The sequence below is a fragment of the Cupressus sempervirens genome, chromosome 11, assembly GCF_028749045.1.
Source record: "Cupressus sempervirens isolate cs-2001-9-10 chromosome 11, ASM2874904v1, whole genome shotgun sequence".
Taxonomy (NCBI): domain Eukaryota; kingdom Viridiplantae; phylum Streptophyta; class Pinopsida; order Cupressales; family Cupressaceae; genus Cupressus; species Cupressus sempervirens.
In genome coordinates, this window is record NC_143128.1 from 713,534,031 (window position 1) to 713,553,006 (window position 18,976).

General features: G+C 37.4%; 1 protein-coding gene across 3 annotated transcripts in view; it reads left to right on the plus strand.

Moving 5' to 3' along the window:
- Window positions 1-18,976, plus strand: part of LOC149531673 (lysine--tRNA ligase, cytoplasmic-like) — an 84,959-nt gene that overhangs the window by 37,698 nt on the left and 28,285 nt on the right. For all 3 annotated transcript variants that reach the window (XM_089810282.1, XM_089810281.1, XM_089810284.1), the window contains 8 exons: window positions 7,556-7,680; window positions 7,765-7,845; window positions 8,136-8,261; window positions 8,371-8,653; window positions 8,835-8,931; window positions 9,056-9,212; window positions 9,930-10,073; window positions 10,343-10,411. In XM_089810282.1, the coding sequence (XP_089666408.1) occupies window positions 7,556-7,680; window positions 7,765-7,845; window positions 8,136-8,261; window positions 8,371-8,653; window positions 8,835-8,931; window positions 9,056-9,212; window positions 9,930-10,073; window positions 10,343-10,411 (1,082 nt within the window). The remainder of the gene's footprint in view (window positions 1-7,555; window positions 7,681-7,764; window positions 7,846-8,135; window positions 8,262-8,370; window positions 8,654-8,834; window positions 8,932-9,055; window positions 9,213-9,929; window positions 10,074-10,342; window positions 10,412-18,976) is intronic.

Genomic DNA, 18,976 nt, shown 5'->3' on the forward strand with positions numbered 1-18,976 from the left:
GAAGTTCATAAACAAATTCAGTTCTATTTGCAATATTATGACTGAGACTATCAGTGGAGATAATAAGGATTTCAAGTGGACACATGGAGCATAGAAGAGCTTTGAACCATTGAGACAAAAGATTGGAGAATTGCCTCAGTAAAGTTTTTCAAGTTCATTGTGATGCTAGTGGAAGTGCTATTGGAGTTGTTTTGAGTCAAGAGGGAAAACTTGTGGCTTTCTTTAGTGAGAAGTTGAATGATGCTAAAAGAAAATATTCAATTTATGATCAAGACTTCGTTGCTATTATTCAAGCTTTGAAGAAATGGAGACATTATTTGATGCCTAAAGATTTTGTGTTGTATAATTTCCATAAAGCTTTGCAGTGTTTGGGGGATTAGAATAAGTTGAATTAGAGACATATGAAGTGGGTTGAGTTTTTGCAGAACTTCTCTTTCTTTTTGAAACATAAGAGTGGACAGTCAAATATTTTGTTGATGTAGTAAGTAGAAGGAATTTATTGACAGAGATGAGAGTTAAGTATGTGGCTTTGATGATTTGAAGTATTTGTATGACATTGATCTTGATTTTGTAGATCCTTGGAAAGTTTGTAAAGAACAGATGATAAGTGATAAGTTGATTGATTATTTCATTTAGGAAGATATGTTGATTAAGGGAATTCAGTTGTGCATACCTAGAGGATCTATGAGAGAGAACATCATGAAGGAGAAGCATAGTGGCAAACTTGCTAGACATTTTGGGATTGATAAGACAATAAAGTTGATTTTTGGTAGATTCTTTTGGCCGCATATCTATAAGGTTGTGCAAACAATGGTTAGGAGTTGCAGAGTTTGTCAAACAAAAGGAACTAGTTAGATTTTGAGAATGTTTTAACTATTGCCTGACCCTGATAAGTCTTGGGAAGACATCAGTATGAACTTTGTTCTTGGTTTGTCTAGAACTCCAAGAGGTAATGATTCTATTTTTGTAGTAGTTGACAAATTTTAAAAGATGGTTCATTTCATACCTTGTAAGAAGACATCTGATGTAGTACATACGGATGAATTATTCTTTAAGTAGGTAGTAAGATTGAAAGGTTTGCCTAAAAATATTGTTTTAAACAGAGATACTAAGTTTATTGGTTATTTTTGGAAGACACTTTGGAAGATGATGAATAATGGGCTGAAGTTTAGTTCTACATTTCAACCACAAACAGATGGGCAAACTAAGGTTGTGAACAAGAGTTTGGGTAATTTGTTGAGATGTGTTTAGTTGGAGATGTTAATGCTTGTAGCTTCAGTAGGATAAATCTATTATATATGTGTTTTTTTAATATATTTGAGATATAAGGTTATATATATATATATGATTAATTTTTTTATTATATTATTTATCTGATTCATGAATAGACATGTCGCATGAAGGGACATGTCTATTTGTGTCCCACTCTCAATATAAATCTAAGAGGTTGCATTTGAAACACACATACCAAAAAGCATGGTAGTGCTATTACATTTGCAAGTGATCCTCGGAATTCAATGTGTTATCAGAGCCTAATTGCAGATGTAAACAAAATGAAGAGTATAATAAAGGGATCATACTCTGTATAATAAGAAGGCACCAGTGAAGGAGGACATCCAGAAGTTGAGGGAGGATGGAGAACATCCATTGGAAGAGTTTCCTAAGAAACCCGTGGTACTTATACCACTTGTGTTAAGGTCATGGATCTTCTGCAAATATTTACATTTGTATAGGTGATTCTAATCGGGCAGATTGCTAGAAGAGAAAAATTATAGATTTCGGTGTGTCTTCTAATCTGCCATTTGGCCCCCCTTATACCTAACTCAAGGGGCATGTTCATTGAATGGACATGTCCCTCTCTAGGTTGGCCTATTTAACAACATAATGGTTTCCTCAAGATTGGCGCCCATTCCAAGATTACTAATGGTTAGTAACTAACTAACCGCATTAGTAAATAAGAAGGCTTATAAAAGCCACAAGGAAAATGCCAATCTGTCTAGAGGGGACAATATGTTCTAGTGACCAATACTTAGGGGAACTCATGCATCTAGATCAGATTGATCTGAAAATCAGAACACTTGTTTTGTCAAAGTTACAAGGAATTAACAACTTGCGCAGAGCAACCAAAATGAACATAGAATCTAAAGATTATGTGGCACACATCGGACAACGAGTATGGACATTCTTTAATGAAGAATGATTACTGTTAGATTGATTGTCAATAAGTTTGACTTCCATTCAGACCATGTATGCTATTAGCAGCGGCTAGACACATAAAGCTCCTTGACGTGGAATGGATACAGGAAAATAAATTTGAATGGTCTTTCATCATCCATCTAAAAAAAATAGCTCCAAAGGATTAATGGGTATTGCAGATTAGGACGGCATGGCCACAACATTGTCAAAATGAACCTGGCCAAGTATAGGCTTTTCGGGTAAGTAGATTGGATAGCTCTGAGCTTGACCCAACATCAACTAGTGTTGATTGGTAACAAATAAAAGAATGGCAAACAAAGTTTAGTTAGTGTGCCTTACATATTGTCGAGGATCAAACGTGGAGTTTAAAAGAACATTTTTAGTGTGCGTATACATTATTGCAAGATAACCACACTAACATTGATAGCAATTCTCCTTGCCAACGAATAGAAACAAAGGACACTTATCAGTCAATGTCTCGTATCTAAGGTGACAGAAAAAGACACAACGATTCACAAAAAAAATAAGGTGATCTTTTTATAGCGTTGCAAGATCCAAGCGAAACAAGCCACGTGGTTGGCAAGGGTCACACACTGCAAGTAAGACAAGCCAGTTTAGCACTGAGACATATCAAGGAGGTTGTTTAGGACACCGGGTCCCGATCCCATCAATGAAAGTATGGGGTGTATTATTTAAAGTCTTTTTTTATATTTTTTCAAGTTCCTTACATTATGGATATGTTATAGATATATGTAAGTATATAATTAAATATGAAAACATATGTAGATGCAAATATTTAAGGATAATATTTTAATTCACTAATCAGATTAAACAATTTGACATTGACAAATAGAAAGGAATAATTGATGTATAGAAATATATATAGATACATATTTGTATATATGTATTTATATATATACATTCAGTCAAATATGATATTTAGTAACCTGACAAATATAAAGAGATTCATTATGAGAGAACGAAAGGTAAGATGTGTTATCTTATTTCAATAAATGAAAATATAAAAATCTCCTTTAATTTAACGATTTGACTTTATTGAATGTAAGAGGATTAATTGATGTGCAACAAGATGGTAATATAATCTCTTATGAATATAGGTTACTATAGATTAAAGTGTATCATCAAATAAGATATTTATCTATATTGCATTGGACTGATCTTATACTATTATACATAATTATTTATTATCCTTGATTATTTAATTTAATCAATGAAGTCTCTTATCTTATTTGTATTTTGTATATACTATAAGAGCCATGTGCCTTGATCTTTTCCTTCGAGAATGTCCTTGCAGGAAAAAGAGAGAGATTGAGATTCAGAAGGAGACTGACATTTCATTAGAGGCAACCTTGAAAGAGAGGGAGCATATATAGGCTATGATTAAGTCAACCTTCGGTGATCTCGACCATATTGATTCAGATGGAGTCAACCATGATGAGATTGATTATTTAGCGATCAAATAAATTATAGTGGTCAAGAGGATTGTGATTCATGAATATACCTTATGACTATGTGATTTTAATGGGCCTACCCCTCGCCTACATCATGAGGAAGTGACGACTTCCAAATGATGTCACTTGTATTTGCAGAAGTTATTGTAAGGTGACGAGCTTACAATAACTTGTATTATGAGATCAAACAAATCGAGTATATGGTGAATTTCTTGCATCTCAACATTTTGGGAGGCCATCACTCAAAGAGTATTTGGCGAATATCATTGTTATTTGAAGAGGCCAATACTCTTGTTATCAGATGTGATATCGAACCTTATTTTGATTATTTGGCAAATATCATTGATATTCTGGGAGGCCAATACTCTTGATATCATTTTTTTGAGTATTTGGCGAATATCATTGATATACTGGGAGGCCAATACTCTTGATATCAGATGTGATATCAAACCTTATTCTGAGTATTTGATGAATATCATTGATATTCTCGGAGGTCAATACTCTTGATATCATATGTGATATCAAACCTTAAAACTTTTTGAGTACTTGGTGAATATCAATGATATTCTGGGAGGCCAATATTCTTGATATCGAATGCGATATCAAATGGTGGAAATGTTTTGAGATATCCTCAAAATTGTTATTTGTAATATTACGTTGAAGTAATATTTATTCTTATGTGGATATCCTTCTAAGCTAAGACAGAGTGCTAATGCTTATAGCTTTAGTCAGATAAACTTGTTATATATCCGTGTTATTTATATTTGAGATATAAGGTTATTGTTATATATATATATATATATATATATATATATATATATATGATTAATTTTTTTATTAGATTATTTATCTGATTAATGAATAGACATGTCCCATGAAGGGACATGTCTATTCATGGCCTACTCTCAATATAAATCTAAGAGGAGGTTGCATTTGAAATACACATACCAAAAAGCATGGCAATGGTATTACATCTGCAAGTGATCCTCAGAATTCAATAGAAGATAAGCTTGCTAATTGGGATTTGGTTTTGGCACAAGCGGAGTTTGCATATAATAATTCTTCAAATAGAAGCACTAAGAGGACACCCTTCGAAATTGTTACTGGATTGCATCCTAAGGGAACCACATAGTGAAGAGATTTACCTACTGAGACAAAAATAAGTGGTGAAGCTAATGAATTCACAAATTTTATGAAGACATTGCATGATGAAGTAAAAGGGAATTTGGAGGACAGTAATTTGAGATATAAACAAAAAGTAGATAAGAGGAAGAGACAAATATTTTGAGGTTGGAGATGAAGTTATGATCCATTTGAAGAAGAACAAGTTTCCAATTGGTAGATACAACAAGTTGAAGTTGAAGAAGTTTGGTCTTTGTAAGATTCTGAGAAAGTTTGACAGTGGAAATGCTTTTGAAGTTCAATTATAAGAAGACATGGATATTTCACCTATATTCAACATTGTAGATACCTTTGAGTATTTTGAATTAGACGATGAATCGACAGACAACTTGGATTATCCTAAGAACAAGGCAAATAGCATTGAGATGATCTTGAATAGTAGAATAAACAAGAGTACGAGAGGAAAAGACTACATGGAATACCTAGTTCAGTGGAAAGATAAGCCCGCTGAAGACAATTCATGGATTACACAAGCTGAGTTGGATTTTTATGATTCAAGTCAGAATATTAGGGATGCCTAATGTGGACACCAGTTCTTTATTAATCCCAAGTGTCTAATGTAGGAGCATCTTGGGTCTTTGAGCAATCTTGTATCAAGTAAAAGTATTTCTTATTTTTTGTACTAGTCTGCTGTTCGCGGAGTAGCTGTTGCTACTTCTGGTTTCATGTTTGGGCAGTTGATGTCATGTTGAAGACCTATCCTCGATCCTTGTTCTAAGTGCGCAAGTTCTAATGTTTTACATCTCTCAAGTTTTGTGTCGTTCTTTGCGATCTTTGTTTCAAACAGTTTTCTTCCAGCAAGGCATTCCGTTTCATTTGGCACAATTACCTATGCTTGCGTGCATCTTGCGCATTTTGGGCCCAACTCCTAACATACGTGTGGACCCCTTAAGTGCGTGTGATCTTATGTTCTCCTTTGCTTGGGTTTTGATTTACTCCTTATGGCTGGACCTAAATTGTAATTAAATGCTTGACTAGCAGACTTGTGCCTTAGATGTAGGAAGGTAGCATTCCTAGAGAAAGACTAGAAGATTGAAGATGCAAGCTTGGACTCTAAATTGTAATTCTTATTGTGTATAAGGCTGCAACCTGGAAGGCCTCACAGTCGGGCGTGCTGCTGTTTTGTATGCAATGTTAAATAATTACACCTATGAATATGCTGCATCTGGCCTCGTGTTCACTGTTGTTTAATTGAATTTTTGTATGATGCTTCTATGTGTAACTCTGAGGAGGGGTTTATTGGAAGGTTCAAGTTGAGTTTATTCCACCTCGTTCCCTTCCTTTCATTTTCCTTGTGTCAGGTTGTATTAGAGCGAGTTCTTTATTGCAGAATGGATCGGGGAGAACCTTATTGGATTGGTTGTAAGGTGGCAGATCTGAAATCTGACCTATAACTTGAAGAAGGTTACAATCTTGTAGGAACTATTGTCAAGATGGGTTGTGGTAGAGGAAATGCAGATAATGCTATGATGATATGTTGAGGCAGATTGCATATCTTGTAGGCAATGTCACACTAGGATGCAAACTCTCCAATGGATATCCCTGTCTTTTCGGTTTGCCCCTCCATATGCAATCTATATGTCTCAATCTTTTTCAGATGGGTTATAGCTTCATAACTATTCAACATTTTACTACCTATAAATGAAATATAACAATAATCTCAAGGATAGCTGCCCTTATATCCTTTGGGGGACATTTGTTATTTGTTATGCTTATCAACTCGTGTTATGAATTGCTATAGAGGTTTCTAGGGGTTACATGGTATTTTGCATAGGTTTTAAGCAGTTTGGAAAAAAATTTAAATGGATTTGAACTAGCTGGCCTTGGTACACTCCTTCGTTGAGGAACCTTCAGTGGCTGCCATATTTCTTATGAGTTCTACCTCTAAGTTCTAGGTCTATCTCTTTCTTCCATTTTAATCTCAACCTCCTCATTTTCAGTATTCTAACTGCATACTATGATTTTTGTTGGTTGAGAGTTTCAAAGAAAGCTGCAAGTTATAAAAGGAAAAGTAAATTCAATTTGCCCTTCCCATGTCTTAATTTTTTTGATTTAATCGAAGATAACTAAAGTATGACAAAGAAAACTTATCTTTAATGTAGTGGATTTGACGCCCTAACTCCTCTTATCAACTGTTGTATTTCACTTGCTGCTCATCAACAAAGTTTGTAAATGTCAAAATGAGAAATAGGTTTAGGTTTTGTTTGAAGGGGTGTGGAGGCCCAACCATCCCTGTGTTGAATCATGACTGGGCTGCTGGGGAGGACTGCATTTTTTTTGCATTTTGGGGATGATCTCAATTTTGGGGACTGATAGGGTATGGAGATGTTTCTGGTGTGTCCTGGAGTCCCCAGAATGTTCTTTGTAAGGGACAAAGCTAAAAACACAGGGGATGTGTCCCTGTGAAGCATTACTTTATATTTATGTATGGGATCTTCATGAATCTGATTGTAATGATTATAGAGTTTTTTCTTCTCCATTTTGCTTAGTTCTTTGATCATAAGAAGTATCATATATACTTAGAATTTAATCTAGGATACACAGTATGAATTTCAAAATATTGGAAAGTATTGAAATTTTACATTAATATTTAACATTTATTTTCCTGACTTTCTTGATTCCAAGTATAATATCATACAATGTGTTTCAGTGTGATTCTATTGATAATAGTCTTGGTAAGATGGATTGTTGATGTTGTGCTTCAGGCAAAAGTAAAATGGGTGAGCTTAGTATATTTCCTAAGTCTTTGGAGGTTCTATCACCTTGCTTACACATGATGCCAAGACAAAGAGCTCAGGAGAGGGTTAAGGATGATCGTGCTCAGGAAAAGGTTTAATAATTACTCCAAGGATTTTATTACCTACAAATCAAGAGGCTTTCACCCCCAAATCTAATGTTCTTGATCAACATGCAGGAAAGTGAGGGAGATAAAATTGTTGGCGTATGGTGTCCTGGTCAGACCAGAAACCCTGAAAAATATGTCCTGAAAGATCAGGTATCTTATTTCTGTTTATGTGAATTTGCTTGAGAACCTGTAATTGCTTGAATACATATTCACACTGCTAGAGGTTGTTTCTTATGAGCTAGTAGGTTGTTGGAATGACACACACTCTAATTTCTTATTGTTCTGTTTGGCTTCTTATTTAAAGTCCTTGAAAACCAATAAATATTGTCTTATGTTCTGATTGATCCACATGAAGAGAACTACAAAAATCCCACTATTCTCAAAAGTTGCAGTGTTCTGGTGAAGTTGTCTCTTGATTATCTTTTAATTTTGAGTGACAGGAAACAAGATATCGGCAACGCTATCTAGATTTGATGGTTAATTCAGAGGTTAGAAATATATTCATAACAAGATCAAGGATAATATCTTATGTACGGCAGTTTCTTGACAGGCTTAACTTTCTGGAGGTATTGATCTTGCCTAATTTGCTGATATTAGTTATATAAATTTTTTATTTATTTCATTACTGTTGTTTATTGCTTGATTTTGCCACCTGAAGCCAAATTTGATATTCAGGTGGAGACACCTATGATGAATATGATAGCTGGTGGAGCTGCGGCAAGGCCGTTTGTTACTTACATTAATGAACTTGATATGAGGTTATACATGCGTATTGCTCCAGAGCTTTACTTGAAACAACTTATTGTGGGTGGCTTGGATCGAGTATATGAAATTGGAAAGCAATTTCGAAACGAGGGCATAGATCTGACTCATAACCCTGAGTTCACCACCTGTGAATTCTACATGGCTTATGCGGACTATAATGACTTGATGAAACTCACAGAGCAATTGCTATCTGGTTAGGACAACAATGTTATTTATCAAACTAACCAACCATCAATTTAATGGTTTTCTGAAATGTTTTTCTTCACATAAAGTGAATTGAACATGATGAGTAGGGGATAGTCAGTTTCTACTTTCATATACAATCAAATCTTCGATATCTTCAGATAAATTGTTTCTTGTTTTCCAATTATCAGGAATGGTCAAGGAATTAACTGGTGGCTATAAAATCAAATATCATGCTAATGGTGTGGATAAGGATCCCATTGAAATTGATTTCACTCCTCCCTTCAAGTGAGTTTTTGGTTGTGATATTATCTAATGATTTGTTTTGTGGTATATATATTGGTTATTGTTTAGACTATTTACTTGAGATGATTTGATACTTTGAAAGCAAGCCTTATCTTTTTAACTTCAGGAGGATGGATATGATCGAGGGGTTAGAAGAAGTTGCTGGTCTCAACATTCCTAAAGACCTGTCATCTGATGAGGCAGTCAAGTATCTTATAGCTGCTTGTGAGAAGTTTGATGTGAAATGTCCCCCTCCACTAACAACGACTCGTTTGCTTGACAAGGTCAGTTGATGCATTGAATATAATCCTTTGAAAGTTCTATGGTATTTATTCAGATTCTGATCTTGCTATTTCTATGTTATGTTTTCCTTTCTTATTCTTATTTAATGAAAATTATTCTTATTTGATCAATTGAAGTTGTCTCAAACTCAGTTCTAGGATTAGGAATTAATTGTTTATAATGTTCTAAAACTGAACTTTTGCAAGAAAAGTTATGCTAATTGCAATAATGGAATGCACATATTTATTTGTTTAAGGTTAACAATGGTTTACTATTCTGTACAAGAACAATAATGCTCATTATTAATCCCAAGAGTGCCATTACAGGCTTTTAAGATATTTCAATCGGACAAGGAAAACTTGAAATGCTAATTTTCCTTTTTGATTTTCATACCTATTAATACCTCTCATAAATGTCGTTCTTATTATATGATTTTTAAGACGATCTAGACTGTTATGGATTTTGTGGATCAGTTCAGTCTTGTCTGTCTCACATAAGTTGGTTTCTTGGGTATACAGTAAATTTTAGTTGCATGTAATAAGGTTGTTATAATTCAATTATGGAATATTGAGCTTTGTGATAGTGCTATCAGGATTTAACTGTGTAGCAATATCACAATTTGACTTGCTGTGGAAAATATCTCCTACTTATCAATGTTAAGCTTTGCTATAATCATGGGTGCACCAGAAATTTTGATCCGTTTATAAATGAATTGGCAGCTTGTTGGACATTTCTTGGAGGAAATGTGTGTGAATCCTTCATTCATCATCAATCATCCCCAGATCATGAGTCCCCTTGCAAAGTGGCACAGAGACAGACCGGAATTGACTGAGCGATTTGAACTGTTTGTGAATAAGCACGAGGTATTTCAGCCAGCTGCTTAGTTTGAATTTTGGTTCAATAATTAATAGATTTCATTGATAGTGTGTGGATGGTCATCAGGTGCTATAAATGAGATGAGAAAAAAATTAATTCTCGAAGTACACAAGAATTAATGGTCATACTTTTGCATTTTGTTTAACCCTTGCATGTTTATCTAATGACGGAATTCTACAAACTAGCTGCATATGCGTAGGTTTGAAGCTTGCTTTTATGTCTTTGCTATAAGAAATGTTATATTTGTCTTTTGCAGTTGTGCAATGCATATACTGAACTGAATGACCCTGTTGTCCAGCGTCAGCGCTTCGCAGATCAGTTGAAGGTAAACAAGTTTTCTCCGACCAGCTTGCTTCTGTAATCATTGCCTTAATTTACTACGTTACCTTGAGAATCATTGATTTTTTGACTTATACTCTGTGTTGGTGAATACCAGTAAAATTTGGCTGCATATTTATTTTGCTTGACAATGTTGGGATTGCATGATAATATAAGCTATCAATTCCAATTCTCTCTTGCTCTGTATATTATTTAGTAGTATTTGTCTTTTAATTACTCTTAGAGTGCGTTAATTTTTATATACAATGAGAATATATTTCTCATTCTAGATTGTAACCTAATTTTGAAGGAAGGCATAGATACTTGTCAATTAATTGTCAAATACCATTGTCTATCATCTAAAGCAAGTTTCTGCAAAGTCTTTAGGCAGCTGGAGTGATTTGATTTTTTCACTTGCAATGTTTTAACATATCTACCTTTCAATATGCACATCTTGCGACAGGTTGATTTGCAATCTCTCTAGCATCATTCTTAAATGCTCTCTCTGACAGCCCATTGCCTCTCTTCGTAGTAATAGGTTCTTCAATTCTGTCCAAGAATGGGTGGCTATCTGCAACATCAGAAAAATCACTATGAGATGGAGAAGTTGGGGGCCTTTATCTACCTCCTTTTCCTTTCAACAAAGGATTGCTTGTGTCACGTGGGGCTCTTGCATATGCTTCCTCTTTCTCTAATAAATCCTGCTTTTTGATGAGGTGGTAATCCTTTCTTATCTGGTCCTACATGTATTTTGATTCTGTGCTGGAAAATGACATAGAATGGGCATTTAAACTGCTGTAGGTGCTAGTTTTCTTCCACTTACAAAAACTGCATGTCCAAATCAATGTTCCACTCCCTTTATTTGTCCTGTTACTGTTAACTTATTATCATAATGGCGAATTTGGTTCGTGGGTCGAGCAATAAAACCAACACTTCTTGCCTGTTTTCCCTCGTGGGTTAACAGAGATTAATTGCACACATAAGTAAGGTACTCAACAATGGATATAAAGAGAATATAACAGCATTGTATTCGTCAACTCCTTGCTACATACAAGTTTTCTTCATACAAGTGTGTCGCATTTTGAGAGAGTACATATCTATAGTGCCCAAGGGGATGCGAGACAAACCGTCACATCCATGTAACTTCCTCGGACAGACCAACTGTCTAGCTACCCGTTTTCCCGAAAACATAATCCTCCTAAAAAGAAAAGTCGTCTCTTGGTGACTCAAACTTACAAAATAGAAGACAGCTATATGAATATATCAAGAAAACTTACAAAATAGGAGACATCTATACAAATATATCAAGAAAATAGAGACTAATAGGGAGGTTGCGTCCCTGGGGTGTTCAGCAATTGGTGCTACTCGTAGACCTGATCCGTGTGGATGCGCAAATCCTTTTGAGTCCTTGTGTTGACCTCTACGACCTCTTCCAATAAGAGTCCGACTTCCATGGCCTGAGCTTCCCTTTGTTTACAGGCTGCTTTAGCCTCTTCTAACCCCTTTTCTGCTTGCTCCTTATCTTGTAACAGCATTGCTCGCTTTGCGGCCCAAGGTGCCTGTTGGCTAGCCAAATGAGTAGCTAGCTCCTCTCGAGCCTTTGCCTCAATCTCTTTGGACCTCTTAGCTACCACTCCGTCAGCCTTTGCACGCCGCTGAGCATAGTAGGTGTCCTTGTATGCTGCTACTAACTCATGTGCGAGCCTCTCCATTGTGTTGGTGACTGGTCCCAACTCGGGTTCTGTGGCCCAATTTGCCAGCATCTCTGGTGTCTCTACTGTTGGTCATCCTCTTGCCTCAAAGCAAGAGTGGAATTGCTCGGGGCATGTTTGCCTGATGTAGGCTTGGATCAGCTGTAGTTCCCGTGTTCTAGTCAAGGTATGATGTCCAATCATCCGTCCTCTTTCCAACACATTCTTCAGAGCTCTGATGTATGCCTTGGATCTCTCCTCATCCGACCCATAGGAAAATCTGTCCTCATCCACTGCCCAATCTGCTGATCTGACTCAACTTCCATACCTCCTACGACAACAACTTACACTTTTGGTGCAGCCTCCTCATCGGGTGCATCCTCAGATAGTGGACTCTCCTTCTAAGTTGTTGTTGCTGGTGCTTTGCTCAAACCCACTTCCCGTCATGGGGACTGACGTCAGCAAGAGTGAGTCGGAATTGGTGTCACAGGAACATACTGGCCTGGTCCATCACTTGGACATCCGCCATCTCTGGTTGGGTTGATTGCGCCATGCTCTCTAGTTCAGACAATAGGGGAGAAGCAATGGTCACGACCGCCTTGGTGCCAATGACCTCTAATCTGTCCTAGGGCTCAGAAAACCTCTCTCATTTGCCTTTGCCTGGTGGATTTCCATCTCACCTTTTGCTAGATCTAGTCTCGTCTGGTCAAGGACAAGGTTGACTATCTGACTCTAAGCTACCTGGGAGGGCACTTCAACTATCTCTGTCCCCATCACCTGCTCAATCTTTGTGGTCGGCTCCGGAGTAGGTGTCATAACAATTTGTGGCCTCCTTTGTCCGAATGGTGGAATGGAAGGAGTGGCAGTGGTAGGTGTCAAGTGTGCTGTCGTTGGTAATAAAGGTGGTGCAAACAATGACTTAGGCGGAGACATGCTTTGGATCACCTTTGTCTCATCCTCGGCTTGAGAGTTGTCACTCTTTGAAGTAGTCTCCTCACTCTTTGTAGTATTTTCGCGGCCCAGGGCAACTGAAATAGAGTCAAAACTTAAAAAAATAGAAAGCTGCAAAATCATTGCCCTAGAATGCGTATCACCAATAAAAAAGACATTTGTCTATTTAATACATTATTAGGCATTTTTTTATGCTTATGCATGATAGTCAGGCAAATGAGACTTCACAAGCTGATGATCAATATTAGATTTGCATTTGATCAAAACTGTTGATGTCGGTTTTGTACCACTACATAACATATAGCAATTGAATACTTGATATGGGATATCAAACACTCAATTCCTCTATTCTGTATTGGTTTCAAATGTGAAGGGCACCAGTGATTTAACAAATAATTGATTATGTCTTGATACCATTCATCTGGGTGCACATCTTCCAATTCATAAACTTGCTGCACAAGTCCAGGCCCCTCTGATGCCATGGTCTGCGCCAACCGTTGCCCTCTGACCAATTTCATTGGTTGAATTTCTATGTCATATTCCTGGATAGTGGTGACCCACTCGCCTCTTCTTTCTCCAATTTCGTTTTGCATTAAGAGAGTCTTCACTGCTATGTCAGCCACAATTGCATGTACTTTGCTTCTCAAGATGTAATGCTTGAACTTCTTCATTGCTTTTACCAAGGCATAAGCTTGTTTCTCCACATTTGGATAATTCAATTCGGCCTCCTTGAAAGGTGCACTCATGAATGCTATCGGGTGCTCTTCATCTACTTCATTCTTCTGTGTTAAAATGGCCGCACACGCATGATCAGAGGCAAAAGAGTATATATAGAATGGCCTCTCATAATCCGGGCTTACTAGAATTGGTGCATTAACGATAGCATGCTTTATTTCTTCAAATGCCTTCTTTGCTGCTGGAGTCCAATCCATCTTTGCATCTTTCTTTAACATATCATTCATTGGCTTTACAATCTCGGCGAATGCAGATATGAACTTTCTCATGAAGTTGATCTTTCCAAAGAATGATTTGAGCTCTTTCTTGCTAGCTGGGACGCCAAGTTTGAAAATTGCCTGCACTCTCTCTGGATCTATCATGATACCCTTTTCTGAAATAACATGTCCCAAAAGTTTCCCTTCGGTGACTCCAAACATACATTTCATCAGATTCAAAGAAACTCCAAACCTTCTACATCTCGTGAAAACTTTCCTCAAATCCAAAATGTGATCCTCTCCGTTCTTTTAAAATACTGTTATGTCGTCCATGTAAATGATAATGCACTTGTCTTTTAAGTCCTTGAAAGCATAAACCATGGCTCTTTGAAATGTTGCACCGACTCAGGGCAAAGGGCATCCTCCAGTATGCAAATGTTCCCCACTTCGTGGTGAAAGTTGTCTTCAATCTATCTTCAACAATTACTTGATTGTACCTCGAATATGCATCCATAAATGACATCATTTGTGCTCCATGGACAATTTGCAGGACCTCATCTAGTGTTGTCAATGGATAATTATCCTTTTTTGATGCTCTGTTCAAATTCTTGAAATCAACACAACCTTATTTCTCCGTTTTTCTTCCTAACCGGGACAAGATTGGCGACCCACATTGAATGCCTTACTGGGAAGATGATCTACACATTTAGCAACTTCTTTACTTCTTGGAATATCAATGGTTCTAACAAAGGATTGACTGGTCTTTATCGCTGCCTGAATGGCTTACTTCCTTCCTTCAGTGGAATTTTATGTGTGATGATGGAAGGATCATACGTTTTCAAATCTTTATATCCCCAAGCAATTACATTTGGGATTCCTTCATCAAACTCAGTATATCTGCCTTCTCCTTGGGTGTGCAAACTTTCCCAATATAAACTATTTTGGGACAATCCTCTTTTCCCAAATTTACTTTTTTGCATTCATCATCCCCAGTGGGTTGATATTGCACTTTGGTGAATTGGTCCATGTCGAATATTCTTTTTAGCTCAATCATTCCCTATGGAATAGTATTTGTCTTCAAGCTCATAACTCCTAAGTCGATTTTTGCTTCTTCATCCACTTCACCATCGATGATTTGTGCTGCAAAGACATTTGAATTAGTCAAGAATTTGAGGATATGTCTATCATCTTCAAACACCTGGAAGTTTTTGACATTATCTAGTATTGATGGGACCGATGCTAACTCAACTCTGAATTTCTTCAAGCCATCCAACTTAGTTGGTGCTAGTGAGCTTGCAGTTTGTGCAAGGGCATTAGCCACCTAATTATTTTCTCTATAGCTAAACTTGATATTGAAGGCATCGAAGTCCTCTATCAAATCCCAAACTCTGTTTCTATATCTCTTCAATCGCTTGTCATGGCAAGTGAACTTCTGCTTTATCTGCTCAATTACTAAATACGAATCTCCAAGTGCATGAAGTATCTTGGGGCCTTTCTTGATAGCACACAACAAGCCTAAAATGAAAGCTTCATATTCTGCCATGGGAATTGCAATCTATGTGCCTCCAAATATGTTGCCCTTGTCAGGCTAACTAACAAGCCTAAAATCAAAGCTTCATATTCTGCCATGGGAATTGCAATCTATGTGCCTCCAAATATGTTGCCCTTGTCAGGCTAACTAACTCAAATCCGGCTCTAGCCCCTTGCTTAGTTTTGGAACCATCGAATCTTAGAGTCCATACTCCATCACTTTCTTGATACTCCTTTTGGGAATTCTTGGACTTGTCTGTTTCAATACCTTTCTTCATTTCCGAGTTGGGTGGTGTAATTTGCTTCTTTGTTTCACCCATCATGCTACTTTTTGCTTCATCAACTTGTAAATTTTCAACCCTCTGTTTGCCATGTTGATCATCTTGTTTTAGTGCCCCTAGGATTCTCTTCTCTACTTGTTCTAAGGCAACTGTGCACAAGGAGCAAGATAATTCTGAATGGAAAGCACTGTGGATTCTGCACCTGTTGGGCAATAATAAGTCTCTCACTGATTTCGATTACCCAACTCTCCTCCTTGCTGTACAGTTCTAGTCACAAAGTTCTTAAAATTCTCGAACATGACTTCACTATAGTTTGATGAAGTGTTTGGATCCGACTCAATCAAGATCTCTGTGGAATCCCCCCCTTCACTTATGATATTCATTATCAATACTTCTGTCTTCTTTGGTCTATAGGTGTTCATATTTGTTTCTACAAACAATATTTCATTTGGTTCCCCATACTTAGTAACCATCAATCTCATCCTTGGGGTGCTATCGATTCTGATTTGGTTGGCCAGTCCTCTCCATGGAAGCCGCATGTGAGAAAAGTCAGTTGCCATGTATCCGTTCAACCTTCTGGCCCAATCTCTACTTGGGATCAATCCATAGGTATTGGCCACATCTACCACGGAAGTATCTACGATGTGTTCCATCCTCGGATTAGATGCCAACTGCATATGTATGTTGTGTAGCTCACCTACCACTGGCACTTCTGTCTTATCCAATTGAGTTACCTTTCTGTTTGATCCCAAAGGCGTGATTCCCAAACTTCTACAAATATTCAAAGGCATGACATTACTCGATGCTCTTGAATCCATCAAACAATTATGGAGAAGCTTTCCGAATATCCTCATTGATAGCAGGAATGGGGCTGGCTCATCTTTCCCTTGATAATATACCATTGGTGTCTTATGTACTTGCTTCGGCTTCACTTCGAAATCTGTCGGTTGCACTACTTCTTCTTTCTTCACCCTTTCCTTATTATTTACTGAGTCTTGACTTTTTTGAGCTTGTGGTTTTGCCGGGCTTAATCGTTGAGCCACATAAATTGGTTGAGGCCCTGGCTGTCTGTTGAACTCACTAATGTCGCCATATGCAATCCCTTGTGTATAGTTCTCTATTTCTCCATATGAAATCTCTTGAGATGAATTCATCATGTTCCCTCTTGGAATGTCTTGGATTACATGCATTGAGTTAGGAGGAGGCCTCCCTTGAGTATGCGTTATTGCACTTTGATTGTGAGTCCCTTGTGATTTGTTATCCTCAAGTTGTCAAGGAATGTATCTCTAATCTCCATTATCTTCAACAATTCAAACAAAGGGAGATTGATTTTGATCTTCTTCATCTCCTTTGTTACACTTTGTCCTAATCTTATCAACTCATCATTAATCACGACATTGTTCACTGTTCTTCCTTTATTTGCTCCTTGTGTTGATTGGACACTCTGTGATCCTCAAACATCTTGATTATTTTGTTGCGTACTTTGTTGGGAACTCTGTGTTCCACTTCTGTTGTTATGGTTACCATGTCTGTACTCGGGTGCATCCCTTGAAGAATTTGGTACGTTACTTGCATTGGGGTGTGGAGGTGTATTGAAATTGTTTGGAGGTATGGAGGACGTGAAGGGTCCATCATTCCTCTTATTGTTTCTCTGATAAAACCTTTCATTGCTAGCCGGTTGTTGAAATGTTTGGTTCCCACCTGTCTCTTGAACTAGAATGACGTCACTCAAAGGTGGGAAAGAATCTGACCCATTGTTATACCCATTTTGGTCTATTGCCTCACTAACTAGCTTGTTGGTTGACGCAGGAGGAAATCTTCCTTGGTGTTCTTCATATGATTCAAATTCTGATGGAAATGAAATCTCCTCAAAAGTCAAGCATTGATCATATCCCAAGGACGAGACAATTTCATACCCTGTGACCTTAATATCTTCTTGGTTGTTTGACTCATCTATTATGTTCTGAAACAGGTTGGATGCCCTCTTGAACTCAGCACATCCTAACTTCGAATGTTGATTGGGGAATCTGCAATATTTGGACACGACAGACTCAACTAGAAATATTCTATCCACCGGCCTACTATCCACTGAGGCTTGATTATCTAGTGGCAACACCACATTTCCATTGTTTGGGCCTGTGTTCCACGTCCTCTTTTGGTTAGACTGATTGTTATATCCTTGGTCCTGTGGTTGGCTATTACCTTGGTAATTGTTATTTTGATAGTTCCTTTGATAACCACCACTTTGGTTGTTTCTTTGATAGTCTCTGCCCTGATAGTTCCTTTGGTATCTGCTTTCTTGATTATTTCTTTGATTCCCTCCTTGATAACCTCTGCCATGATTTTGATAATTGCTTCCTTGATTACCTCCTTGATTGTTCCTCTGGAAAGATTGGAGTTGATTGTTTTGATTTCTCAAATAAGTAACTTCTGTAGATAGCTTCTTGACTTGCTCGATCAATTCCTTCATTTCATCCTTTTCCTCTTGCATTCTTGTGGATGAACTTGCACTTTGCAGATAAACTGGCGTTGATGGTGGTGACTAAGACAACAGAGGTCTCGGATGTACCATCAACTGATTTGTAGGTGCTTGGAATGCAAGCTGTGGAACTGGATTATTCGGATACCTAGCACTTGGAGGTTCCATTCGTTGTTGGCCCAATTGCTTCCCTAATTCAATTGCTTTAATGTAAGCCTCATTCAACGTTGTGGGAGCAGGATTTGCCATCCTTGTAAACATAGCTGTTTGACTATCTAAGGCACTGTAATATGCTTCTAAAGCGCCTACCTTCGTCATTGTGTAAGGGGCTTGCAATCTCGTGTAGGCCTTGTGGAAACGGTTGTTGAAGGAACTTATTGACTCTTTATCTTGTCTCCTAATATCCACAAAAATCCTATGCAACTCCAATGGTGTGATGGGCATGCCAAATTTTGCAATAAAAGCTTCTCTGAGCTGAACCCATCCTCTTATAGATGACGCCGGCAGATTAACGAACCAGTAGTAAGGGTCTTCCCCCAACGAATAAGGGAAAAGCCTGCATGCTACATCCTCATTTTGAATCTTTCTGTTGCACAATGCATCTTCGAACACTTTGATATGCTCTTTTGCTATACGATTAGGGTCATTAACAAAGAACTTGGAGCAGAATACTGCTGGATTCTTTGGTAAATCATGATATTGTTGGAA